Consider the following 27,362-nt stretch of genomic DNA (forward strand, 5'->3'; position numbering starts at 1 on the left):
GGCCCTGAGCAAATATATAGCCTCAGCTAACCTGCTAATAGCCTTAATTTGTAAGGTAAACAGTAGAAGAGTTTGACACTCACTCACCTAAGGTGCCTTTTCCTCTGCTGCGCTGCCTCTGCTGCCTTCGGAGGTTTTGGAGGGACTGGGGGGGGGGGCAAAAGCGGCAAAGTTACAGCCTGCCTCCGCCATGCTATCTGTTAAAGTAATTTTCTCTCAAAGAGGAATTAATTTCCTTTCTCAGGCGGCCCACAGCGCCTGTGGCACAGCCTGTGTCGTCCACCCAGATCCCAGAGCATGGAGTTCCTGTGACTGTCCATCTGTAAAACCTGTCTGAGCCACGAAACCTCTGACACACCTATATATTTCTAATTAGTTTTATATATGATTTTAGTTTTATATATGATTTGATTTTAATCTGAACTGTATACACTTTAAATTTGTGCCATATACACTGCACAGTATGCAGTGTATATGGCACAAATGTAATGTGTGTAAGGTAATTATTTATCTTTAATTACATTAAATTAAATGTTTATTTACAATATCTTAAATATGTTGTCTGTATAAATTATACAACTGAGATATTTTAATTGCATAGACTAAAACCAGATTTGTATAATTTGCTCATAATGTACCCATTAAATCAATACCATACATTTACAGACCAGGATCATATCTCACATTTATAGTTCCATACTGTCTGTTTTTGTAACAGAAGTTACATAAATGAGTTTGACGGCAAATGAATGTCTCAAATTTGTTTTAGTTTTGAGTCTTGGTGTAGCTCATTATAATAATAGTAAGAGAGATTAAGAGAAGCCGAAGCGGAGGCGTCTTTCACTCCTGGCTGTTTACTGGCTTTTATTCCTACTTCACTTCTAGAAAATGACACTTTTATGGCCGAAATGATTTAGTGAGATATTGATGTGAGGGCTGACAATGTGTGATATGAGTGTCTGATATATGTTGAGGTTGTAGGTGGTTGAAATATTTCATCTTATACAAACTCATTAACCATTTCAGGGAATTTATTTCTGGTCACTCTCGATGCTACGAGTCACACAGGTTCGTTTTCATTATCATACCATCATTAGGAATATTGTGTTGAATATTGCTACAGTAATTAAAGCCAATAAATGTGATATTTGGGATGCTGTTTTGAAATAAAAGCAAATAAAAAAAAGTTATTTCAACTTCATGACCTCATATTGAAGGTCAAACTTGTATCAGTATTACTGTGTGCATTAATTTGATGATGTGAAGTGTTTCATTTCAAAATGAGATAAACATGATATGTAAAAAAACAAAAACAAAACACTCCTATAAAATGATTGATTGCACATAATTAAAATGAACTGTGGTTGTCTTTTAAGGGTAGTAGGTAACTTACGTGGATGATAAAAGACTGGATCCTCTGGATCCATTGCACTGCAATGAATATTTGTTTAGTTTCTGCTTATTATTTTGGTGTAAAACGTTTCAAATAAGTAGTGGAGAGTCAAAGGTACAGTGACTAACTAGAGCTCTTAAATTCACAGGATTTCTATGATACATTAGCAGATAAAACGATGGGCAAAGGAAACCATTAGAGAAGCAACAAGCGTCCTTACCTTCCTCCACTAGACTAACAGTATTTCAGTAAAGGGTCAAAACTGACAAAGAAAGGGTGACTCGCTCAGTTAACCCCTGACACGTCGCCCCCTTATCCCTCCACACACCCCAAATACCCCCCAATACCCCCACAACCCCTCTCCCCCAACCCCACCCATGAACCATTAAGGCTGTTTTCTTGCAGGAAAAAAGATGGCCACCGGAGGTCAGATCCAAGTCCAAAATAAATTGCACTCTTTCCTGAGGCTCAGCCATTTTAATAGTACAGATTTATTGTGCTGTGCTTTTTGGAGGGCGATCATATGTATGTGGTCAGTAGCGCGTATGCAGTCTATGACCCAGCCTCCCTCTCATGTTACACCCTATTTATAACATCCCCTCCGCCGGCTCCCCTCGTTCTGCAGTTCCTAGGAACCTCCTTCTGCTCCCAGCCTCGAGCTCCAGTCCCCTGTTCCTCCTGACATCTGAGAGGCTCTGCTGCAGCTTATCCTGGGCTAACTGTTTATCCTGTACAGCCTGGCAACTGGCCGCATGCTCCGGATTATCACAGGACACCCATTTCAAAACAAGCTTTCTACTCTCGACTATTCAAGAGTAGACTATTTGAATTTTTTAACTGAAGGAAAAAAGTTTTGGGATAGTCAAGGGAAAAAGAGAAGCATCTTGGATATGTGCTTGTGATCTTTTTGCTTTTGGTTGATTTAGTAACTTTCCCTTTTTTTACTTGCCCTTCTAACCTTTCCTGGAGGGCTGTGTGTGTTTACACGCAATGGATCACACACTGTTTGGCTGCCTGCGGAGCCCCCACGCCCCGGCGCAGGCCCTGCATCCCGCCTTCACCCAGTCTCCCCTAACTCTGCACGGACGCTCTGACCACGTCTCCTACCCTGACCTGGCCTCCTCATCCTCCTCCTCCTCCACCTCCTCACCCTCGCCCTGTATCATATCCAGCTACCCGATCGACGACGGCCTGTTTCCCGGGCAGCACCACCACCACCATCCCCACCGCGGCCACCTGCCCTCCCAGCAGCATCACCACCCGCCTCAGCACCATGCATCTTGGCATATCCCACAGATGCCATCACCTGGCAGTAGCACGCGCCACAACCTTTGCCACCCGCACTCCCACTCATCCCATGACAACGGGCCCACACCCCCAGACCTGGGCCACCCTGGTGGGCCCAGTATGTGCGCCAGCACCCCCAGTCTGGGCAGCGGCAGCACCCCTACAGGGGCCTCCTGTGTGCCTGCAGACTTTGGCAGACAGACTCTGTCACCTGCTGAGGCCGAGAAGAGGAACGGCAAGAGGAAAAGTGACAGTTCAGGTAAGAGGAGCTGAGATCAGAATTGTTTACTTCAGTTTTTTAAAGCCAGTAATGAAAAACAGTAACAACTCTAACGGCTGATTTTATTCCTCAGATCAGTATGAATAAATAAGTTGTTTGTGTGCAACTAAAGACTTAAAGTAAAATAATTTGGAGGCATTTCCAACATCTCTTTGTTCAGTCTTATTGTTAGTTAAACATTATCACATAAATATCAGCATTTTAAGAAATTCCAAGCAGAGCTCAAGGATAACACCATCCGTACTTGTCATTATAAATCTTTCAACAGCACATTTTTGTAGCTCTGATAGAAAAACAAAAAACTGTCTGAAAAGCAGTTTCTAGGTGTCGGCTGACATGCAGGGAGGCTGAAGCGTGGAGCAAAGGCTACATCGTAACTGTGTGGGCGCATCTGACTACTGCCATGTTTTGTTTAAAAATCACATCTGGTTTGTTGCGACACTCTTCAGAGTGCAGAAAATGAGGCACACAGTAAAGAATTAATGTCATGGATTGTAAAAGACTACACCGGCGCCTCGCGCCACACTAAACACACCGACAGACGGAGGCTTTTCAGGCTATTTTCTTGTCTAAACGTTGTAGTTAAAATAATAAAAATCACAGTCAGGTTTACTGAAATAAAATGAAATGATGTGTGTTGATTGCAGATTTAACTATAAATGTACTAATAGGATGCAATATTGATTTACCAACTTTTATTTTACAAGGATTGTAAATTATTTCAAAACCACAGGTAAACCCTTATTATGCCATTATTACTTGATGCTCTGAAACACTTAACATTCAGATAGATTTAGCAAATGGATTTAGATTCGTATAGTCAACAGACACACTGGACGTACTGTGCAGTAAAGTGCAACAGCGCTGTGAGCTTCAAGGACACTCTTTTTGTATTTAGGAAATTTGTGACTTTGTGAAATTTGTGACTTTGCACCTTAAGCTGGGTGCAGGTGTTCTGACCTTGATCTATTAAAAATCACTGGCTACTGTGTGAAGTTTTTGATGATAATATGTAAATTATGAAGCTGTATTTAAGGCTTTACATTGTCCTGAATTATGGACACAGTCCTTGAATAACCTGTACATTAATAATAATATACACAGAGATTTATAGAAATAACAACAACATTTCTTTGCACATTTATGAACAAATCCCTCTTTAAGGACTGTACTCAAATGGGTAACACCTCCCTGATGATCTGCAGAACATGTCCAATCTGCATTCAGCACAATAATCAATCACTGCATGACAAACTGCCGGGGTCAGGTGGCGGGAGTTCTCGCAGGGAACGTGATATTAGTGAGAGTTCTAAGTTTTCCAGGGAAAGTGTGCTCGCCGTTCTCGCCGTCCATTTGAGGATTGCGGGCCCTCAGCGGCGATCCTGCACCCTTTTTAAAGGCCTCTTTGTATGCACAGCATATCACCTGCACTTGATCACTGACTGATATTCCCGCATGTGATTAGTTTAGGCTCTGGATGCTGGTGGTCACCTCAGAGAGCGTCTATTCCCGCTGACAGACAGGCTGTTGCTGCAGTTTACATCCAGTCTACGAAACTCAAGTGTGCAAAATACGACAGGATTCTTGAATGACTGTAATTAACAGTCAGCACTGGACACATGTATTTGTCATCATTTGGGTTATAATACAAAATACTAGAAAGAGCAGGTCAAATTCACGTCACTAACTGATTTAGCAAGAACTCCAGAGCTTTTCGAGAGCCTAGACGGCTTAATTTTCAGTTTTATAGTTCTGGTTGTACTAATTATCCTATTATACACATGCAAAATGTTGCAATAGTTTAAATCGACAAATTCAACGCACCACCTTCTATTTCCTTTCCTCCTTTGTCAAATCATTTGGAAACCGAGCCTCGGCCCCCAAATCCCACTTCCCCTGAAACAATAGTTACTGCATACTCATTACATGTGCTGTGCATTCTCTCCACGCTAACACCAATCACGCTGATTATTGGGCCTAACTAGGTTGCTGACTCAATCAGCTGTCTAAATATTACGCCGCTGCCAGTTACATGAGATAGAGCCCTGATTAGGTTTCACCATCTGGACCAGAAACCTGAGCAAAACCTGAATTTAGATACAGAAATAATAACTAAACCTGAGAGCTCATTTCCATGCTAGGTTTGCCCCTTTTACTCAACTATGAAGCATCTCAGCTTTCTGTGTCTAATAGTCAGTTGTGATTGTTTCCTCAAGGAAGGCCGCAGGGTGGGCTAATGAGATGAGCCAGCGCCTTGGTATTTTGGGTGTCTGGTTTCTGCGGAACCTGCTCATTTTTTGTGGTCAAGCTGGAGAGTTTTAGCCCTATAGAGTGTCAGTTGGTGCACTTTGCTGAGTGTCTGGGTTATATTTGAATAGACTAGTGCTGTCATGGGAGTGGTCGTTCTTTAAAAAGTTACTAGATTTTCTGTGTGGAACAATAAAAGGTCCTTGAAATCTTATTTCGTTGAGGCAGTGTTGTAAAAAGGACGAGTGAGGTGCCGAAGGCCTCTCGCTGGCATGACACTTTTTCCTAGAAGAAGCTTTAGAAAAACATTGCGGATGTGTTGGTGCATTTGACTTCCATTCTTGTGTGCCGCTGCAATAATATTTTACGAAAAGGAAAAGAAAAAAATTACAACTTTCACTGAGGGAAAAAACACCCAATTTTCCATCATGAGAAAAAAAAAAATCGGCAAACCAACATGCTTGCTGTCCATTCTTACTTTCATAAAGAGCAAGACATTATTTTTGAGAGGGTCCCTCCTGCCCTGAGCTCAGTTTATGTGGGAACCCTAAACGACATGCCCTGTCTGGGTGCGTGTATTTTTCTCATATTATTCCTCCTTTTTTGTGGAGAGATGAAAGTTACAGCGGGGACCTGATTGCTGTGGTGTAGTGGCTGTGTCACAAAAGTCTGCCAGTCGTTTTAACTCCAGGCCTGCTGGTCTGAACCAGCTGGCTGTGTTATTCTTTTATTTCCCTTTACACAATGTCTGTGTTTACCAGAAAGAGAGCGGATAAATACGTCTGAATGCTCGCTTCAATCAGCCACACACTGTTTGGAGCGCTCGGTTTGAAATTACAGGGAGGAAAAGGCAAGGTCAAGGGGGAGCCGGACACAGGCTGCGGGTCAAGCAATGATCTGTTTCATTTCATAAAATTCATGTGGGAATTCTTGCAGTTTATACATGTGTTTGTCCTTGGCTCAAAAAATGTACAAGTGCCATACAAATATAACTTTTGTAGAGCAGTTTCAGTTTACCTCTCATCTTCTCTTCAGCCTCTCAAGGGAGTCATTTTGTTCTGAAAAAACATACATTTAATTAGAAAAAAAAATCCTCTTTCTGACAGAAAAACAGAACCAACAGGGGTCCCTCCGGGTGGAAATCTTAGGTGAAGAGATAGCTGTTGCTTTGACGTGGCTTCAGGTTTTGCACCGTTTGTGAGTCTGGCTCTGGCCTGCAGGACTATTTACAGTTTGGCTTGACGCAGGCCTGCTGGATTAACACACACGACAGAACAGGACCGCAGATGAATTAACATGCAATCACTGCTGCCTTCAAGTGCAATGTGCAACTGAAGCATGTCCAACAGAGAAACCACAAAGGCTGCTCACAATAGGAAAGTTTTGAAGGGCAAATTAACCATGCGTGTTTTCTTCGGAAAGTTTGTGGAAATACCAAAATAAAAAGCATTTTTCCGGGGTGATGAGCTGAAGTGGAGAGGTGCTAGGGATTTTTATTTTTAAAAATTTATATTCCACATTTTTCTTAAGGAAATGCATAATATGTTGGAAGTATCTGCCTTGCATTTGCTGCTCACACACACGTATATATATATATATATATATATATATATATATATATATATATATATATATATATATTATATATTTAATTTCATTTTCATTGGAGGGTAATACATCATTACATTTTCCACAGCATTCTATCTGACATTATCAGGACATTTTTGTTATGTTTGCATAATGTATTTGACTTCACCTGCAATTTCCCAATTTTTTGAAATGTTCATCTTGTGATTACAGGAGATTTATTGTTTTAAGAAAATGTGAATCAAAACATGCAAAGCTGAAAAAGACTTTTTTTTCCTGCAAATAGTGGCACTTTGGAGGATTTTGCCATCAAATGAGGAAATGCGTGTGAGTTCTTCAGTAAAAAAGAAATTAGAAAATATATTTTATGTGTCCTGCAAATCTGTTTTGTTCCATATTTAAAAAATAAAGTTGTAGCAGCAGATTCCTTTAAGACAAATTAAACCCATGTTGGCAGCATAAGAGCCAGCCTATTGTAACAGCACAGCTGCCACAGTCAGACACACATGTGTAGCCGCCCGTGAGTCCTTCCAGCCACTTAAAGTGTTCATAAACAATGACTGAACAATAAAGTGTGATTGACAGCTCCCATTGTTTCTCTTACCTCGCCTCTTTTCTTCCCCTGCCGACTTGCACCTGCCACAAAACATTCGCTTTATTTTTTATTTTTGTTGCATATAAATCTGCCCAGAGTGGAACAGAAACCTGTGTGGTGTTTGGTTTCAGAGTCCCAGGACGGGAATTACAAGTCAGACGTGAGCAGCAAACCCAGGAAGGAGAGGACGGCGTTCACCAAGGAGCAGATCCGAGAGCTGGAGGCCGAGTTTGCCCACCACAACTACCTAACCAGACTAAGGCGCTACGAGATTGCTGTCAACCTCGACCTCACTGAAAGACAAGTAGGTTCCCACCCACTGCAGCTTGTTTCCCCCTGGGTTCAGACATTATTGAACCCCCCATTAGCACATTAATGCCATGTTGTGAAAACAGAGGCGGCCTTGGGACGATGAGGAGGCTTTTCAGCTCGCTACTGTGTTTTTGTAACTTTGGTGCGAGGGCTATTGTGCTCCAGATGTGGCTGTATGACGGGACTATCATATTCCAGATGTTCCTGTCTATTCTTTCAAGCAGGCCACAGTCAAGGCAGGGAGACGGGTTGAAGGAAGTGCTGTCTAGCAAGTCACTTCCTCTCTTCCACTACCCCTGCAAGCACAAACTGGTCTCTGAGCGTGGGCCGGTTGCTGTAAAATGCAGGCACATGAAATAAATAACAGGAGACAAATGGTTGGGGAAAGGAAACGGTGTACAGCCTGTTGTTCTCTGACACCCATTTGGAAGCTGTAAGTCACACTTAGTTGACACCTTGCCATTGCAGTATGATACAGTGTAGAATGGATGTAAAGAACAGACTGGAGTGAGAAATGAGTATGGATATTGAGATGATGCCGCAGATATAAATCCCAACTTAAGATCCCAATATACATGTGTGCGCCTTATAGATCAAGATTCATGTATCTTATGTCATGGGAAACTAAGTATAATGATTGGATAAGCCAATTATGCAAAACTACAAACTTTGTTGATGAACCTACACAAACCTGAAGGAAAATAATAATTCTAATAGATCGTTCTCACTGTGGACATTTTGATTAAAAAATGGCTGGAATCCCATTTAGTACCATGTACACCTGGTTTTAAGATGTCTGCCATGAGAAACAGGCCATGAATGTCTCAAAAAATTTAATTAGTTTTGGAAGTATTTTCTTCCATTTATTGCTCTCTGACTATAGCTTCAGTAGACTATCGATCAATTCTGCTGTGGCTGAGAACGTCAGTAATGTTGTCAGGGTTAGTGGTTAAATTCCCACTTGGGCCATCCATGCTAAAAATGTACAGTATGTACCCACAGTGCTATGTAAGGGGCTTCAGATAAAAGTGTCCATCTAAGGAAATCTGCCTCCCAGTAAATAAAAATGTCTGCAGGTGTGTTTAAGGGCAACCGAAAAAGTAATGCCTGCACAGTTGCATTTAGTTTCTTACTCCTCAATCTGAAAGCAACTGGAAACTGTGACATGAAAAGTGATAAATGTGTGTAAGTAACCCTCTGCTTTTGCTTCATATTACAAAGGTGTAAAAAACTTAGAATGCCTACTTCTAAATACCACCATGTCAGGCAAAACTCCATTTAACTCCACTGGGCCACCAAGCAAAGAGTTTGCCATCATAATTCCACCTAAGCCTTCTCCCAGACTGTTGCAATTAATCTTTTTGTGGCTCAAAGCAGCATAAAATGTGCATGAAATTTCTTCAGCACATGCAGCATAAGTTGTGTGTGACCTCAGATTTGTCTGGGAAAATATACAGCAGAAGATAGTGAGGTAAATATTGGCAATAGTTAGCCATGGCGCTTGATTTATGCTGCATGAGCTGTTTGGAGAAATCTGATGGATGTTTTATGTCTATGTAGACCGTGAAAACTGGAATACTTTCAAAAATGGCAGAGGTGGAGCTACAGGGCTGAATTTCTTGCATGTTTGGAGTTTACACCAGCATGGAAAAGAAAAAAACAAAACATAATTTCAATTTTGGGATGAATTATCCCCAGTAAGCATACATTTTTAGATAAACATCCGCATCAAAACCAGTCTAAATTTGGTAGAAAGGTGAACGTTTTTTAGACCTCTAAGTCACATATAACTATTGTTTTAACAGCAGTTAAATGACTATATTTCTGTGTGAAGATGGTAACGACACATAGAAATATGTCATATATGTCACTGAAATGCTGTTAAAACCACTGGTATGAGTAGCCTTGACAACAACTTTTGACGAAATTTAACCCAGTTTTTACCCGGATGTCTAGACTTGTTAACCCGATTCAGTGCTTGTTTTGTTCTTTTAAGCATATTCTTCATTATCAGTAGCGAGTTTCTTGTTATGGTTCATGCTCTAAAAGCGAAGGAGTTGAGCGGCCCATTAGTGCTGCATTGATGCTTGAATGAGCCGTTTTGAACCATTGGATTGGCAGCTCTTCTAACCTATCAAAGGTTAAAATGGACGTTGAGGTCACATGTTTAGTTTAACATTAGAGCCTGGCACATATAAGTGATCCTTTGCTGGACTCTCACCCCCCTCTCCTGCTCTCAGAAAAGGCCCCGAGGCTTGTAAAGAATCTGAGGTGATACTCAGCACGGCGTACGCCCCTGACGTTTAAGACAAACGTTTGTGCTGTCAACTAACTTCCTGACCATGTGACTGCTCGGTCCCCTCGGAATGACACTCCCAAAAATAAACCCACCCCACCCTGCGTGACAGGAGCGAGCCTCCCCCCTCCCCCTCCCTTCAGGCGCATGTGTCGACACTCAGAGGCCCTCTGCTGCTACTTGACGTGTAAACCGTTTTAAGCAACAGCTTAATCATCATTCTGAGAGACGTAAATACGGCTCAGGCTGTTGAGTCAGGGAAAAACAGGTAGAAGCCAAGTGGCAGATGGAAGAGTACATCCACACATAATTGCTGCTGTAGAAACAGCTGCCAAACTTTTAGAGAAAGTTGCTGTCAAGCAGTAAGGCTTCCTAATTGCTTCTTGATTATTTTTTCTCTCCTTAAGAGCAATAAATTTGACATTTTCTGTCTACTTCACCCCGTAGGTGAAGGTGTGGTTCCAGAACAGGAGGATGAAGTGGAAAAGAGTGAAAGGCGGTCAGCAGGGGGCAGCAGCTCGAGAGAAAGAACTGGTGAATGTGAAAAAGGGGACGTTGCTGCCGTCAGAGTTCTCTGGCATCGCAGCGCTCCACCACTCGACGGACTCCATAGCCAATGAGGACAGTCACGACAGCGACCAGAGCTCCGAGCACGCTCACTTATGATGCACCCCCCCCCCAGAGTACAGGCCCTGCCTCTGCCTCAGGACCGTCCTTAGAAGGACTGCTGTTTGCTGATTCGCCATCGTCATACAACGATGCTAAATAAGTGTACAAATGTACAGAGGAATGACGTGTGTTAGATAATGCTGTCATCATGCAGGCAAAATGTAAATTTCAAGAACTGAGCACGTAAAGGAGGATGTTGACATATTTCAAAGTGCCATTGGTTAAGAATGTCCTTGATAAATGCCACAAAAATGAATAATATAAATATTGAAATGTGATGTTTTGGCTACACAAATTCACTGAATAACATTTTGGAAATCATATTCAGTCAAACTGTTGTAAACATTCCATGTTGTGTGCCTTGAGAGAAGCAGGCTAAGGCTTTGATTTGCACTGTTGTGAACATAAAGTCTCCACGGTTTCTACTGTATAAAATGTAAATTATAATGCAATTGAGTTATTGATCAAATGAAGCGCCAGGAAATCAAATTTGCCTAGCTAATATAAACGATCTGTAAATAATTCTCAGTATTGTCTTACCTTAATAATTTTACCCACACTATTCAGCTCATGCAATAATGAACAGACAGTTCTTTAGTCAACACTTTTCTGCCTGGAGATGACATTTTGTAAACAAATCTGAAACCTGAAATAAGTATTTTATTAAATCCTTTCAGGGACAGTTGCAGATAAAATAAAAATTTAACCAGTGGTAAATGGAATTCCATACGATTGAATAACTTTTTCTTCCATCTATGCAACCATCCATCCACATGAATCCAGGCTGATGTATGTGTGTTTCATGAAATGAAGCTCAAAATGAATTAAACATTGCAGAGAGTGTAGAGAGCTGGTGATGGGGGTGCATGCTAAATTCACCTTTGCCTCAGGGCAGGGTCAAGACTCCTGCCAAGACTCGGAAAGAGAACCCGCAAAGGATCGGATTCTGTTACAAAATCCAGTTGAAAATAATTTCATGACTTGATCTCATCTTTCACCACATTGTGATTGTGCATTCTAATTTGTTGAGGAGGCACCTCACAGGGCATGTGAGGTTTTTTTTTTTCTCTTTCCCCTCAAGGCAACCCACAGGATGAACGTGATCCTTTGTAATTCAGTGCAAAGTATGGAGGACACTCACCTCTTCCACTGGGCCTTAATAATTTCACATGTGCACAATATCAGCCCAGTTACAACAGACTATAAAATTACTCCTATAAGTCACAGCATACTCACCTCCAAATATGGTCTTCCCACTTCACCTGCAACGACCAACTGCTATCTAACTCCTGATTCTTGGCTGTTTAATCAAAAACAACAACAAAAAAGTGAACTCATTTGGCATAAAAACTTCAATATGTGCATGTCATTTCATGTGGGAAGAAAGAGACAGCTGTCCTGCTTTAACATGCCTCTTGATGCTGTTTACCTACAGGCCAGTGTCAGAGGGCCTGATGTATTATAACTGTATACAATAAAAAAAACTATGCTCTCTATCTACGATGATCTCCACAATCATACATCGAGCAAACACAATTTTAGAAATTCACTGATTTTCAAGGTTCAAGGTTCAGCTTTATTGTCATTATACAATACAGGATTGCACAATGAAATGCCGGTGTAGCCCCCTCCACACTAGATCCACACAGAAATGTATAAACAAATATTCAAATATTTCAATTAGAATAGAATAGAATGAAACAATAAAATAGGCAATAAAACAGAACAAAGTATATAAAAGTAGCACTAAGGAATGAATAAAAATGAAAACTAAATTATATTATTTATATTGAATATGAGCGGTTTCTCCTGAAAGTAAATTGACAATTAACAATACCCTCACCCACACAGAGAGCAGATAGGCTTACTCGGACACGTAACCAGGCCTCATATCTACATTGTATCTTCTTAGGCTAATCTACAATGGCTGACCCCACTGGCTTTAATGGCAGTTTCATCTGAAACCCTTGTCCGTTGACCTGTCTTGCCGAACAACAAAAAAGTTTTCAATATGAAGTTTTGTGGGAGTGCAGGCAAGTCTATATCAAGTGGTCACCCTCCCAATAACTGGGCCCATGACACAGACAATGCTCGACAGTGTGGTGGTCCCAGAAACACCCCATTATTTACCTGCACCCACACACTCAACACATCCCTCTGAAGCAAGCTAACACTGTTTGGCTATCATCAGTCGCTGAGACATGCTACTTGTGCTAGCACACGGCCTCTCCTTACTAGTCGACAAAGCAAGTGACCAGGCTTTGCGTCCACAAACAAGTAAAAAAACATTGCTTTGACCTGGCTAAACAATCAACTAATATAGCCAAGCTATACAGGCTAGCTAAGTTAATGAACATACTAAGCTAACCAGGATATTGCCAGCACTGGCAGCATGTGGCCTAACCTACCAACAAACCACCTCAGCCACCTCAGCTACCTCACCTTAGCAAGCAACAACATACACTTCTGTCTATAACATCAATGGCTGACAACATTAGCTAACAACAACCAGCTAACAACATGTTACGCTAACAACAGTTTAAGCTAACTAGCCTGTCGCCATTACTGGCAGCATGTTGTTATAGAACTGTCTAACTTACATCAGTAACGTATTTCTGTGTATTACGGTTATTATGAATGAATTAAATGGCTACAGAAAGTCTTCAGAGGTAGGCCTATAACTTGCGTAATAATAGCTAATATATACACACATAATATCTAACATCAAGAAAGCAATCCCTTCAATGACAGTTTATCACAATTAAGATAACACAATAAATGTAAAAAGGTGCATTTTAGGGTACAGTCTTCTAGTACTTTCAGTATTTTGGGAGACTTTTCTTTCACTACATTTATCTGACAGCTGGTGTTAATATTTGCAGAGACAAAAAAATAAGCTCATAAAACTGCTGTTGGTCAAAATCTGGTATCTCAAAATGTTTTCACAACTTTTCAGTAACTTTGAAAAACAGCTCAATAACATGACCTTTAGTCATTAGGCTACCGCATCCAAAGAGTTGAAGATGGTGTTTTCAGCCTTTACTTTCTTGTTCCCCACCCTTTCTTCATCTGAGTCAGATCATCTGGCAAACAACACAACTGGAGATGTGGTTTTCCTCAAATACTGAAACTCTTCTTCACTTTAGTACAATATGAGGATTGTAGCATTAATTAAGGACACAGAGGTCAGGTTCTTTGTATTTTTTCTGGAGTGTTTTTTATTTTATTTTGGTAGTTTGCACATTAAAAACTGCCACTTGGTGGATATTGTACAAGCTAATTTAAGTTTTTTTCAGACTCATCTTAACAGTTTAAGTTCAAGATTTTGGTAAATAGGCCTATGCTAAGATAAGTTAGATAAGAAGATTGATACTACTCTCATATAACGCGGTCCTGTCCGGATGGTAACCCTGGATTTGTGGAAACTCTCGCGAGATTTAGGTAATAAAACTACTTGGTTTAGGAAGTGCACAGTGAAGAAACAACACAAATCACAAATACAAATCTCGAAAGAGTTTCGCAAATCCAGGGTTACCATCCAGACACGACCCATATAACGCTACTACAGCCTGCCAACCAGCAGCCAGTTAGCTTAGCTTAGCAACAACAAATAGCAGAGAGAAACAGCTAGCCTGGCTCTGTCAAATGGTAACAAAATCAACCAACCATCATCTCTAAAACTCTACAATTAACACATTATATCTCATTAATTTAATCCATACAAAAACCGAAGTGTAAAAACAATTCACCTTTTACAGGTGTGTTATGTGCTGAACTATTTCTTGGTCCTGAGCAGTTGCCAGGCAACCAGTGGAGACTCCAGGAAGTTCACGTCCAAAACATCCACGCCAAAACCAGGCTAAAGTTGAAAACACACTCTCTAGGACCAATAGGAAGCGCATCAACAACTGTCTCTGCTCATCCATTGATCTACACCAGGCCTTTTCTTGGCGGCAAACCGACGGTTAAACCGTCAGTTTAACCCTGCCTGGACTGGCAAGTGTTTGTTTATTTCATCTCCAAACGCCTGCTATTTTTTATTACATTCATTTGCATTTGTTTAAAAAAAAAAAAGGTTTTAAATAGGCTGCTGAAAATGTCTGGCCCATCTCCATTTCCTTGTTTTAAAATCTGGCCCAAATGAATTTGTAATTGAATAGCCCTGATCTACACCACAGACTAATATATATATATATATATATATATATATATATATATATATATATATATATATATATATATATATATATAGTCAGTGATCTACACACTAGAGACAGAGGTGAGGACAGGAAGTCGAGCCGGGATGCAGCCTACAAACAGGGAGCGAGTGGAGTTTATTTATTTTGTTTTATTTATTTAGATACAGGCACAAGCCAAACAGTTAAAAATGGACTGTAAATCAAGCAACAAACTAAATAACGTCTGTAGTTGTGCCAACATTGTACTGAAGTACAAAACAGCCTTTTCTCTGGAAATAGGACAGTGGCCGGTGTGTGTTTTGGCCTTAAGCCTGTTTCTAGTCTTTGTGCTAAGCTAAGCTAACTGGCTGCTGGCTGCAGATATGAGTGGCATCGATCTTCTTATGTAACTCTCTGCCAGAAAGCAGATAAGCATATTGCCCAAAATGTCAAACTATTCCTTTAAATGTTACCACTTTTAGGCAAAATGCATTCCCCCCACCATTTTATTGTTAACTGTGTGAAGAGGCTTTTCATTCTTACTGTTGGGAAATAAAATTTACAGACATTATAATCAATCAGTTATCTAAAATGTGTCTGGTTAAAATGAGAAATCCTGTGGGGAGGAAAGGGGGCCGGGGGAAGTTTCTGTTTCTAAAATCCTGGCTACTGTCCTGTTGAGTACTTTATACTTTTGATACTCAAGCACGTCTTCCATTTAAACCTCTTAATAACAGCACACAAAGGAGTGAGAGTGTGCGACCATGAACAGATGGATAACACGACTATGGGTGCCAAAGAAACTCTGCACTCTGAACTACAAACTCTCGCGAGATAATGTGATACGGACTACCTAGAATTAGGCTATCACCCTGACCAAAGGTAAACTCGCCACCTACAAACGAAGCAGGATTAATTAATCAGCGGTCACAGTAACGGTATCCTGCAGCCGCCTTACTCTCTGACTCGGCTTCCTGTATGCGAGAAGTTTGCTCATCAGCTGGCACGCTCTGCGTTTCGCAAGTGACCTACTTAACTTTGCAGAGAAAAACAGGGGTGTTAAACGGCGTATAGAGGAGACAGGTTCAAAGGAGTGTGAGCGTAATACCTGCACAGGTAACAGAAACACACCTGGAGCAGCAGCGTGAGTGCGGTGCTGTCTGCGAATGGCTGAAGCTGTGGAGCTCGGCTCGGTGTCCAAGGGGGTCCGGACCATGTTTTTCATGCTCACACCGAACGAATCATCTTTTCAGAAAATGGAAGATGTTCCTCAGTATGTGCAGCAGGTGGGTACAGCCTCACTTCCAGCAGTATGTGATGATTCGTTGTGTAGAAGTCAAACGAGTTCCCCTTCTCTCTGTGAGACACCTCAGGTGACCTTTACTGTCATTTAAGGCTGGAGGAAGAACTTGGAGCCTTTCCTATAGTGAAAATAGTAAAACCACACAAGAAACATACTGCTGCATTCAAAAGTTCACATAAAAATAAGTACTCAAGTATCAAGATTAGTCGATTATTCAATTAGTCTACAACTGTTTTAATAATCAATTAATTGTTTGTCATTTATGCAAAAATGCCAAATATTCATTGAACTGCTCAGATTTGTTGCTTTTGTTTGTCATATGTGACAGCAAACTGGATATCTACAGGTTATGGACAGTTGGTCGCATAAAACAAGCAATTTGAAATAATCATCTGAAAGTATAGCAGACATTTCAGTATTTTCTGACATTTTATAGACACAATTAATCGATTAATTGAGAAAATAATCGTTAGTATCAACACTAACTTTCTAATTGTGAAGAATTTTCAGTGTCATGTATGAAAATGGAAATCCCCCAAAATTGGAGATACAAGGTTCTTGATAGACTCTGTACTGCCAACAGAGTTGTAACTGCAAATTATTTACATTGATTAATCTGGCAATTATTTTCTCGATTGTTTGATGAATAGTTTAGTCAATGAAATGTCCAAAAAAACAAATCCATCACAGTTTCCCTGAAACCAAGGGGACGTCTCCACCAGCTTGTTTTGTCTGACCAACTGTCCAAACCCACAAAATATTGGGGATTTTTTCCCACGATTTAAAAAAGAGAAAAGCAGCAAATCCATCCCAAATCTACTGAAGAAGATGGAACCAGAGATTTTTGGGGGGTTTTGACTGAAAAAATACTGCAAATAGTTGCAGATTAATTATCTGGCAGTGGACTAATCCATTAATCGACAAGCCTTATTTTAGGGATTTTTGTACTTTCAAATCAGTTGAAGGTGGATACGCTTCTCTCCAGGATAAGAAAGTTATCCAACCTCTTTCCCTTTCCAAAACTATAAGGATAGTGTCTTAAGTGTCATTATGTAATCATGCCAAAGATCCTGAAAAGTTTAAGTTTTGTAGATAGAAGATTACTATCTATTAGCCACATTTTATGATCTTATTTTATACTAATCTGCAAAGTTAATTAGGTCAAGCTTAATTTTTTTCAGAGATTAAGATATCTTCTGCAAGTGAGAGCTGAGAGCAAATCACATGCATACAGCAAGACAAGTCAGTCACACAAAATACTAATTTCACACACGATAACACTAATTAAAACAATTACAAATCAGTTAAAAAATCCTTCAAGTTGTGTTGCAGTTGATTCTAGTACTAAGGTGGATAGTACCTGAAACGTCTTCCTTCCTGAGAGACTTTTAGAGCTGACCTATCCTGTGATCTGGGGCCGGTTTCACAAAGATAGACTGACTAAAATCTAACTAACAGTCAGATTTCAGATAGACATTTAAGTACTACTGAAATCTACTCTTAAAAAGTTTGGGCTTTCTTCTGCTTCTTACAGTCAGTTTACAGTGTCTCTGTTGCCATTTATTATGGCGAATGTCTGGTGCAGGTTTAACAGCACATGTTTGTTATGAGGTTTTATGGGGCACATCAGGGGAGGAGAACAATTACCCCCGCAGCAGGAGTCCTTATAATCCACTACCAAACATGATTAAACAAATTTGTTATTGCTTCAGGGCTTGATGGCGATGAAAGTTGGTGTGAGCAGTTTGTGACTCAGCACTGTTTACAGTTTGTGATGTGTCATTAATTACACAACTGTTGTTCTCTGATCCCAACAGGCCAAATGAATTAGAAAAAACTAAACACAATCTTCTAATTTTGGAGTTGTTTGGAATTACGGGCGTGTGGGTTGTTGCCAGGTCTCTCAGCTATTCAGTGATTTGAATGCAAACACAATATTTTCCTCAGACAGCAGTGATAAAAGTGTATTGTCAGCCTGCATGTTTTCAGCCAACATCAGTCATCCGTGACCTTATAAAAAGGCTGTTTGGGAAAATACAGACATCTGGTCCACCATTGTCACGTTCCATGAAATGTCGAATTCAGAAAAAAATAAAATACAATTATTAGATATCACAACAAACAGCCCACACGGGGTGTAAGTATGCTGCAGTATAAAATAGGCTTTCTTTAGTGTGACTTTTAGTTTATCTGTAAAGAGATAAAAACACAGGAAAAGATATTTTCAGTGTGCACAAGATCAAAAAGGGACTTAAAAATATCTCACTAAACAGAAGAAAAGTGAAGATGGAGGACAAATTACATCAAATAAAGGAAAAGAAATGAACAAAAAAAATGGAGACAGTGATAAAAAGTCCAGGGGTGCATAATGTTACAAAGAAAAAAATACAATAACAAAGAAAAAAGCTTTTTTCCCTCGCCTTTTCGTTTTTGCACAGCATGAGAACCAACTTGCCCTGCTGAATAATTTTGTCCCGAGCTGTCAAGAACGTGGGGCTGCAGAGGTAAAACTATCTGCTAGACAGGAGAGAATAAAGGAGGGAAGGTTTTAGGCCGGCGTCCAGAATCATAATCTCTCTCTCAGCGGGTTTGGAGGAGGTCTGCCTGTGCTGCAAGCCCATTTGTTAGCTGCAGCTCTGCAGTCTGCTGCCAGATGTTGGAGCGTTGCGTGTGATCGCAGGTCCCTGGTGGTGCTCTCGCCTCTGCTTGTGCACACATATTCACACACACTCACATCACACACCTGCATGCTAAAGTGGAAGCATTCACATGTGCATATGCACACACATGCATGCACCACTCACTCTCACTTCCATCCACACATGAATACACACACACACACACGCACGCACACACACTTCCTCCCTCCCCACCTGCAGATGTGCTCCTCTGCGGTCTCGTCACGCCCTTCATTCCTCGCTCTTGGCGGGGCCATGTGTCCCACTTACGACTGCAGTCACTTGGTCAAAGAGCCCCTTCAAGTTAAAGCTAACCAGCAGGTCTGACACGCCGTTGAAGTCACAGTCATGACCTGTTTGCTAACTAAGTCCCTCACTAATTGGTTCCATGTTTGACAGACCCATTAAGAGGTTATTACATGTTTCCAGCACAGTTAGAAATAGAAGCCTGTCACTGACTGTTTGGTTAGTGCTTACCGTTTGTTTAGTCACTAACTAGTTACTAAATGTAATCCATTCTTTACAACTTTTGGAAAGTAATTTTTGTTCGCAGCATAAAAAAATCACGTGGCATCTCGTGCAAAAATAGCTGCTGATTAAAATGAAAAACATCCTATTCGTGTTTGTCTTGATGGATCACACATTTGTCAGCCATATTGCTGCAACATGTGTTTAAAAAAGGTTAGTTTTCATAGAGAGGAGCTTCTTAATTTAACAAATTTATTATATCATGAAACCAAGTTAAGAAAAATAATTATCTGTAAAATCAACTTTCCACCCTCGTAGTTACCACAGGTTACGGGGACATGCTGCCATATAATGTGCAGTAGCTTAGAGGTCAATCTTTAGAAAAACAAAGTTTTGATTTCTTCTTTATTGTTGTATCCACTTTGAAAATGAGCCTCAAGAACTGTTGATACGCACCTTATACTTCATATTTTCACATGTGGGATGAGTTATTTCGGGAATACAGGGTTCCGGAAGTGAAAGTTTCAGCATAGACAACGTTAGATAACTGACACTTGGAGCATGTCCAAGGCTTGGATGGACATGAAACCCTCCTGGTTGAACCACCAGCACAAAAGATGAGCAACTGTGTTATAAAATGTCTAGTTCTTTGATAAAAGGTCAAAGGTATAAGCTTGTTTACATAAAAATGTAAGGAGAGACGTTAGCTACAATTCTTAATGTGCATTTTGGTAAGAAACATCCATTCATCAAGCTTAAAATACTGTTGCATGCGCTGCTAACAGCAACTTACAAACCTGATTACATTTTCAGCAGTTTAAATCAGTTTATTTTCGGTTCTGGGTCAGTGGCGCAATGGTTCGTCCCCATTTCAATGACAAAAACGTTCTGAATTTGGTTCAGCTCTGATTCACACTTCTGACTGGCGTCTTCTCCATAGCAACAGCAGCTGAGGCTCATGGGTATCTTTACAGCCAGCTGCCATTTCAAACTTGTCGGGAGAAAAAACTACAGTTAATGTTTATTTGTTTCAAGTGGGAATTTACAGTGGGGCAAAATATTTCCAGAATTTAAAAAGCAGCATGCAGAGCCAAAGCGCCCAAGCCTTCAGTAACAAAAATGTGGTAATTAGCAAACTTTCGAAGCACAGAAGGACCTCTGAGTAAAATACAAATATAAAATATAAATGATAACTACTTCTTTATTTTTTTGTTAGACTTAATTATTCTTGAAAGATCAGCTAGCTAGCTCGCTTTACCTGATTGCTACATGTCATTATAGCTACTAGGCTAACAGGCTAACTAGCTAAATGTTACCTTGATGACTTTGTATGGCTGTTTTTTATCAGTGAACACCAAGACAATCTCTTTTTACTCCTTGTTTTATTTTTCTTGGCTTCCACTTGACAGCACTAAAAATGAAAATGTGTGGTTTGTTAGCACTGATGTTTAACTCAACCACTGAGATCATTTCTACCTCCAGTGCAGCTCTGCACAGACAAATGTTTGTGATTTCTAATCTGCCAATACATTGTGGCTTTACACCCGTTGCTCCAGCCTCTCACAGTGAAGCAAACATCATGGATCACAAGACATGAAAGTCCTGCAAGCTTTTAACTCATCTGCCAAGACAAATATTCAAGCTCAACACAACTGTTAAAAGCAACAGTGGACTTGAAACTGTCTTGTTTTCACAGTTTGTCACGGTGCTGAATCATGGTTCCCTGTGTGTGTGTGTGTGTGTGTGTGTGTGTGTGTGTGTGTGTGTGTTCGCACACAGGCCACTCCTTTCTTTGTAGGGCTGATGGTGCTGGAGCTGGTGGTGGGCGTGCTGAAGACAGGAGCCCCAGTGGTCACTATCAGTGATGGACTCACCTCCATATCTGCTGGAATGATCTCCAGACTCCCACTGTGAGTGTTTAGGCAGGCCATAGGCAGGTCATACTGTATGATATAATAGGATAGTAGTACTGCATGTAGTACCAGAAAAAGTAAAGTGCTACTTGATTTGACTTTTAACTTTTTTATCTGACATTTTTATCATTATCTTAGCTGCCTTTCCTGTTTTGAATGAAAAATATGGCACCCAGGTGATTTGTGTAGATTGGATAAGGTTTTTTGGTTGCTGTTGCTGTTGAGATTTTCTTGTCCAAAGTGAGGTAACGTGATGTTGCAAGTAGGTGCATCAGGTGGTATATGGTGTTATTCAGTAGGTCCAAAGAGTGTGCCTGGCTCAAAAGATGTGTCCCGTTTCCTCCTTCGAACGAAGGGCGTTATTTCCACTGGGGATGGGGAAATTATTTCTTATTTTCTTACAAAAGTCTCTCTGAACATTTTCCTCTTACTGTCCGGCCCCCATAGTGAAGGGTGGTTAGAGGATCCACAGTGGATACAGTATACCATCATTGCCAATTCACACACCTTAAAATTGCGTGCAGTGGATTTTGGGATTGTGTTATTTTGTGCTTTCTTTTAGTCTCTTCTGTCTTTCCTCTTGCCTTATCATTACCGGTATCTCTTCTTGTGTTAATGTGCAGCACAACATAAACAAATGAACTCAATACATTGTACAGTACAACTGTAACATAAACTGCATATTGTACTTACATGGGCACACTGTGAACTGACACAGAGCTCTGTATGTCTCTCTCTCAGGTTGTTTATGAGAGGCTGTGAGGTGACAGCTTACATGTATGTGTGGGACCGGTACCGCTTGGTGGAGCTGCCCTGGGACTCTGCCTGGACCTGGTGGTTCATGTTCCTGGGCGTGGACTTCTGCTACTACTGGGTCCACCGCTTCGCTCACGGTACCAGCACAAGACACTCACTGTGGAACACAGCCCACAAAGAAGGACTGGGATTCACAGATAATATTTAGCTTAACTTAACTTTTTCACATTATTCTCATATTCTATTCAAACTAAACACTCACCTGTAGGCTTAAAAAGGTAGATTTGACAGCTTTGATTCATGGTGTTTACTATGGATTTGAATAGTGAGCACTTTTCCTTGTGGAAAAAGTATTAAAATGTCAGCAGAAACTTTTCAAACCATGCCTGCAGCATAGTCCTCTTCTCCACTGATCATTCACATGCTCAGTATGTTTCAAACAGTTATATTTTCTTGGCTTTCTTGAATATGGCTAAAAAAGCTGCTTCCATCTCATTCATGCTTCAAAGATTCAAATTATAACTGATGGTGGAGCATCTAGTGTTGTGTTTGTGTTCTCAGTGTTAAGTATATTGAATGTTAGATGCTTTGCCAATATAACTCCACTACCAACCAGCACCAAACGAACAATCCTTCCTCTTTCATGTGTCCCTGAGATAATACAAACAAAAACTACAAAGCGAGCTGATGATAAATGGGTGCAAAATGTTGATTTAGTTGCCATCCCTGCAGGGAGGAGTCGTGAAGATAGCACACACATCATGCTTTCCTGGACATTGTGGAGGAAGCAATTATTTTTGAGTTACATCCAGCTGGTTTAGAGCTGTGCAGATGTGAGAGGCCGTGGTCTCCCGAGGGCTGTGGTCTTAACCCGGAGCTCTCACAGCAACAAGCTGTATATAGTCACGGCTCTAAAGCAGCAACGTCCTGCAGCATCACTATAAAACCCAGAAATAAAAAATATATACTGGATACAGTATTTCTACAGTAGTAGCTCGACATCTTTCCATGTGTATTGGCTCACTGATGCACGTGCCAGATGCTCGGCTGCCACACAGCACAACGGAAGAGAGGTATTTATTTGTGGCCTGCACTGATGTTTATTTGTGTCAGTGGCACAAAAGCTGCCCGCCATCTAGTCCACATAGTTTGGGATGGAAATCCACGGGTGCTCTGTTGGTGTTAGAATCTGGCTAAACAGAAGCTGTGTTTTTAAACTTTCTTGCCAAGAACTGCCCGACATGATTTTGAGGTGACTGAGAACATCGTCTCAGGATGCGTGGTAGAGGTCATTTTTACTCTATTGCACCACTCTGCTTTTAACATGCACTGGAGGTAATTTTAGTGCCCACCACCATGGCACAGAGCATGTTGGACATTATCATTATCATGGTGGTGTGTGTGTGTGTGTGTGTGTGTGCGTGTGCGTGTGTGTGTGTTTGAATATGTGTGTTGGTACTTTCTTGAGAACACAATTACTCCGCAGGTTCTCCTTGCAGAGAAGGTGATTTAATTTGATTTAGTAGCATTTTGCTGCATCAATTTACCTTTTAATGAGGATACTTTGATTTTGTGAAAGCATATACTTCCATTGGATCGGATGTATTACCCATGTTATAATGGACATGTAAAGACAAGTATGTTGACATAAAGATCTGGGCAGTTTATGTCACAGAAACCTAAGAGATAGACTAAATGATTACAATTTTTTTTTTTGTTTAACAGGGGAAGTATTTTATCATATCATAAAGGATGATTTACTAGGGCTGCAACTAATGGTTATTAATTATATATTTATGATTATTATTATTGATTCATCTTTTGATTATTTTCTCAATTCATTGGTTAAGTGTTTTGTCATAAAACATTATAAAACAGTGAAAAATGTCCATCCCAGTTTCCCAGAGTCCAAGGTGACGTCTTCCTATGACTTGTTTTGTCCAACCAACGGTCAAAAACCCAAAGATATTCAGTTTACAGTGATATAAAATGGAGAGAAGCAGCAAATCCTCACATTGGAGAAGCTGCAACCAGAGACTATTTACTTAAACCATTAATCTGTTGTCATAATACTTAATTATTAATAATAATTATTTATAGTTATTTAAAATAATTTTCTCACGATCGACTGATCAATTAACTAATCGTTGCAGTGCTACATCATCCAATTTTTGTCTCAGATTCTTGGCTTGAAGGACCAGCCGCAGTGCTCCAAGTCCCGTCATCCTTTATTTTACAAATCCACATTTGCCTCAGTGAAATGTCTGATGTTGAATAATGCAATTTCAAATATCACACAAATGTTTATTAGACAGAAACTTCTAAACAAGTTTTGGATTGAATAATTCAACATGTCGAGCATAATGTCACTGCCCTGCATAATTCGCTCTTGATTTACATATATGATAACTGATTGTTGTACCCCCATTCACAGCAGCAGTGAAGACAATGAGGCTGATTTGTCTCGCTCTAAGCATGTTCATAGCAGTTACATTAAGTGAGTGTGAGCTTCTTTTACAAGGTTTATACTGCTAGGTGAGGACAAAATTATTAAGACTGAAAGACGAATAATAGGCAGTACAGTAATAGAAAGGTTACAGCAAAGGTAAGTAGCCTATTTTCAGTCTTCTTTAGTAACTTGGTCTTCTTAAATCTGATTGAGAGAATGTGATAAACAAGTGAGATTCTGCAGGAGAAACCCAAGAGTTTCCTTGGGCTCACACTCAAAAATCTAGTTTTTAATAGAGCTTCTACATGTGTGTATGTACAAGACAAAGACCAAGGACAGTGAATAGTCACTGTGATGGTACACTAGCATGAAAAATCAATACCTGTAGCTGTGTGCCCTTGAAACCAAAATGATAAAATCCAAAGTCTGCCTGAAACTGAAAATAAACTGAATATGAACTTGGCAAAAAAAACTGCTGTGGCAACAAACTGTGGTGGATCAGTTTTTGTAATCTGTAATTGGAAAAATATCAAGTTAGAGTTTGAGCCTGAATGTGTAAACAAAACTCCAGACTCATGTTTTGAAAATCTAGGAAACCAGGTTAAGCTTCATACATTGATGTTTTTCGAGGGTTGATGATCAATGTGTGACCATATTTTTAGAATTACAGCGGTAATGTGTCTGCTGAGTAATATTCAGTGAAACCTGAAAGAGGTTTTAATGAAGTGTGTGTTCCCGGCCCGCCGTTGCCCTCATTGTCTGACGATGCAGAGGAATGACGTCAACAGTATCACATATCTGCTCGGTTTATTTGGTCGGAATTCTTTTATTTTTGAACTGCAGAATCATTTTTATGTCTCAAAAAAACTTTCCACTTACTTTCATTTCCTCTTCATCCAGCCTGTTGGAGTTGTTATTATGGAACATTGTGGGGTCGCAGATAATTGTCTGGTGTTGAGCGCCCGCAGCACTCGCTCAGGATATAAGCTTTTCCCCTTGTTACCAAAGTGTAGTGGCTCTCCCCAACCGCAGGACGGGGCCGGCACGGACCTCACTCCTCACTCTGGTCACCCAAGGTCATCTTGGTCAACTTGATTTTGACCTCCGGCTTTTTCCAGAGCAATGTTTAACCAAAATATTCCAATGTGTGGGATGGATGTTGCCTATAATGAAGCACTGAGGAATGAGACAGATGTAGGATGTGGGTAGAAAGTATTTTTCAGGAGTTTAATGAGTGTCAAATTGTCATGTAACGCTGCTTTAGGAGGGCCTGTCTTATTTTTATTTCATATCTTGGAACAGTTTTACAATCTCGCCGGTTCTTGCCTCAAAACAGCAGGAACACTGGATCTGTGATCCTATTGTGTCAAGACATATGAGCTATAAATCTTAATATTGCATAATAAGGGAAAGATTACAATAGAAAACTGCAAAAAGAAGCAGAAGTGAAATCCTCTGCTGGGAAATACGAGCCCTTATTAGCTTCAGTGTAAAATATCATTTTCAGTTTGACCAGTTTTATGGCCCTTTTTTCATAGTTTCCCTCTTAAGACTTCCACATGAAAGGACAGCTCAAAGATAATTAAGTGGAAAGTACTTTGAAAGTCTTCTGTGATGATGCCATCTTTACTGAGGAAACATTGGCAAGAGCAAAGCCAAGAAGTAGACACTGTGATCTTTGGAGCAACAGATTGAAAGGAAAGTGAGCTACCCCTGTCTCCAGGCGAAATTCAGGACTCCATTGACATTAGCAAAAGCCTGTGACCAGACCGTACTTGTGGCCTTTGCTTAGGTTTGAATGTTGAATTTCAAACATCTGAATGATCTTTGTGCACACACAGAGTCAAATGAGGTGCTCATTTATCTCTTGATATGCTTGAACTCTTACCATTGGGGCATGTCCCAGAATCGATATACTGTAGTTTTAGTGAGTCCTGCTTTCATAATTATCTGTTCTTTTTGAATTTTTACATTTTTTATCTTGCTTTTGAAGAAGCAAAGATGTACAGTGGCAAGGAAAAGTATGTGAACCTTTTGGAATCTGAATAAATTTGTCATAAAATGTGATCTGATCTTCATCTAAGTCAAGGGTATTGACAAACATATATATATATATATATATATATATATATATATATATATATATATATATATATATATATATATATATATATATATATATATATGTGTGTGTGTGTCTAAAAATAAATACACAAAAATTCTGATCTTTCATGTTTTTATTGAACACATTCAACATTCAAAATGGCAGTGGAAAAAGTAAGTGAACCCTTGAGTTAATGACCTCAAAAAAGCTAATTGGAGTCAGGTTTTAGCACATCTCGTTTAGATAATACGTTTGGAGGTGTGGACTACAGCTACGTTGACTGATAAAAAAACCCCTCAAACTTTTGGAGTTTGCTCTGCACAAGAAGAACACGCTTATGTGAGCCTTGCCTCGCCAAAAAGAGCTTTCAGAGGAGCTACGATCAGGAATTGTTGCTTTACATAAAGCTGGAAAGGGTTACAACGTTATTTCAAAGGCTTTAGAAAGTCACCAGTCTACAGTTAGGCAAACAATCTACAAATGGAGAGGCTTTGAGACTGTTGCTACTCTACCAAGAAGTGGGCGCCCAGTCAAAATGACACCAAGAGCACAACGAAGACTCATCAATGAGGTAAAGAAACAACCCCGAATGACAACCAAAGATTTGAAGGCATCATTGGAACTTGCTAACATCTCTGTTCGTGAGTCTACAATACGTAAAACACTGAACAAGCAGGGTATCCACGGCAGGACACCACGAAGGAAGCCACTGCTTACTAAAAAGAACATTGCTGCACGCCTGAAGTTTGCAAAAGAGCACACTGACACTCCACAGCGGTGTTGGCAAAATGTTTTGTGGACTGCTGAAACTAAGATTGAACTATTTGGAAACACACAGCGCTACATC

General features: G+C 40.2%; 2 protein-coding genes across 2 annotated transcripts in view; both read left to right on the forward strand.

Moving 5' to 3' along the window:
• Window positions 1–1,998: 1,998 nt before the first annotated feature.
• Window positions 1,999–12,162, forward strand: meox2a (mesenchyme homeobox 2a). The gene is made up of 3 exons (XM_044209171.1): window positions 1,999–2,939; window positions 7,521–7,693; window positions 10,445–12,162. The coding sequence occupies exons 1-3, from the start codon at window positions 2,384–2,386 to the stop codon at window positions 10,661–10,663; spliced, it is 948 nt and encodes a 315-aa protein (XP_044065106.1). The 5' UTR covers window positions 1,999–2,383; the 3' UTR covers window positions 10,664–12,162.
• A 3,478-nt stretch (window positions 12,163–15,640) lies between these two features.
• Window positions 15,641–27,362, forward strand: part of agmo (alkylglycerol monooxygenase) — a 50,110-nt gene continuing 38,388 nt past the window's right edge. The window contains exons 1-3 of the mRNA XM_044208579.1: window positions 15,641–16,130; window positions 21,073–21,203; window positions 21,948–22,099. Coding sequence (XP_044064514.1) covers window positions 16,011–16,130; window positions 21,073–21,203; window positions 21,948–22,099 — 403 coding nt within the window. The 5' untranslated portion in view covers window positions 15,641–16,010. The remainder of the gene's footprint in view (window positions 16,131–21,072; window positions 21,204–21,947; window positions 22,100–27,362) is intronic.

The sequence above is a fragment of the Siniperca chuatsi genome, linkage group LG9 (genome assembly GCF_020085105.1).
Source record: "Siniperca chuatsi isolate FFG_IHB_CAS linkage group LG9, ASM2008510v1, whole genome shotgun sequence".
Taxonomy (NCBI): domain Eukaryota; kingdom Metazoa; phylum Chordata; class Actinopteri; order Centrarchiformes; family Sinipercidae; genus Siniperca; species Siniperca chuatsi.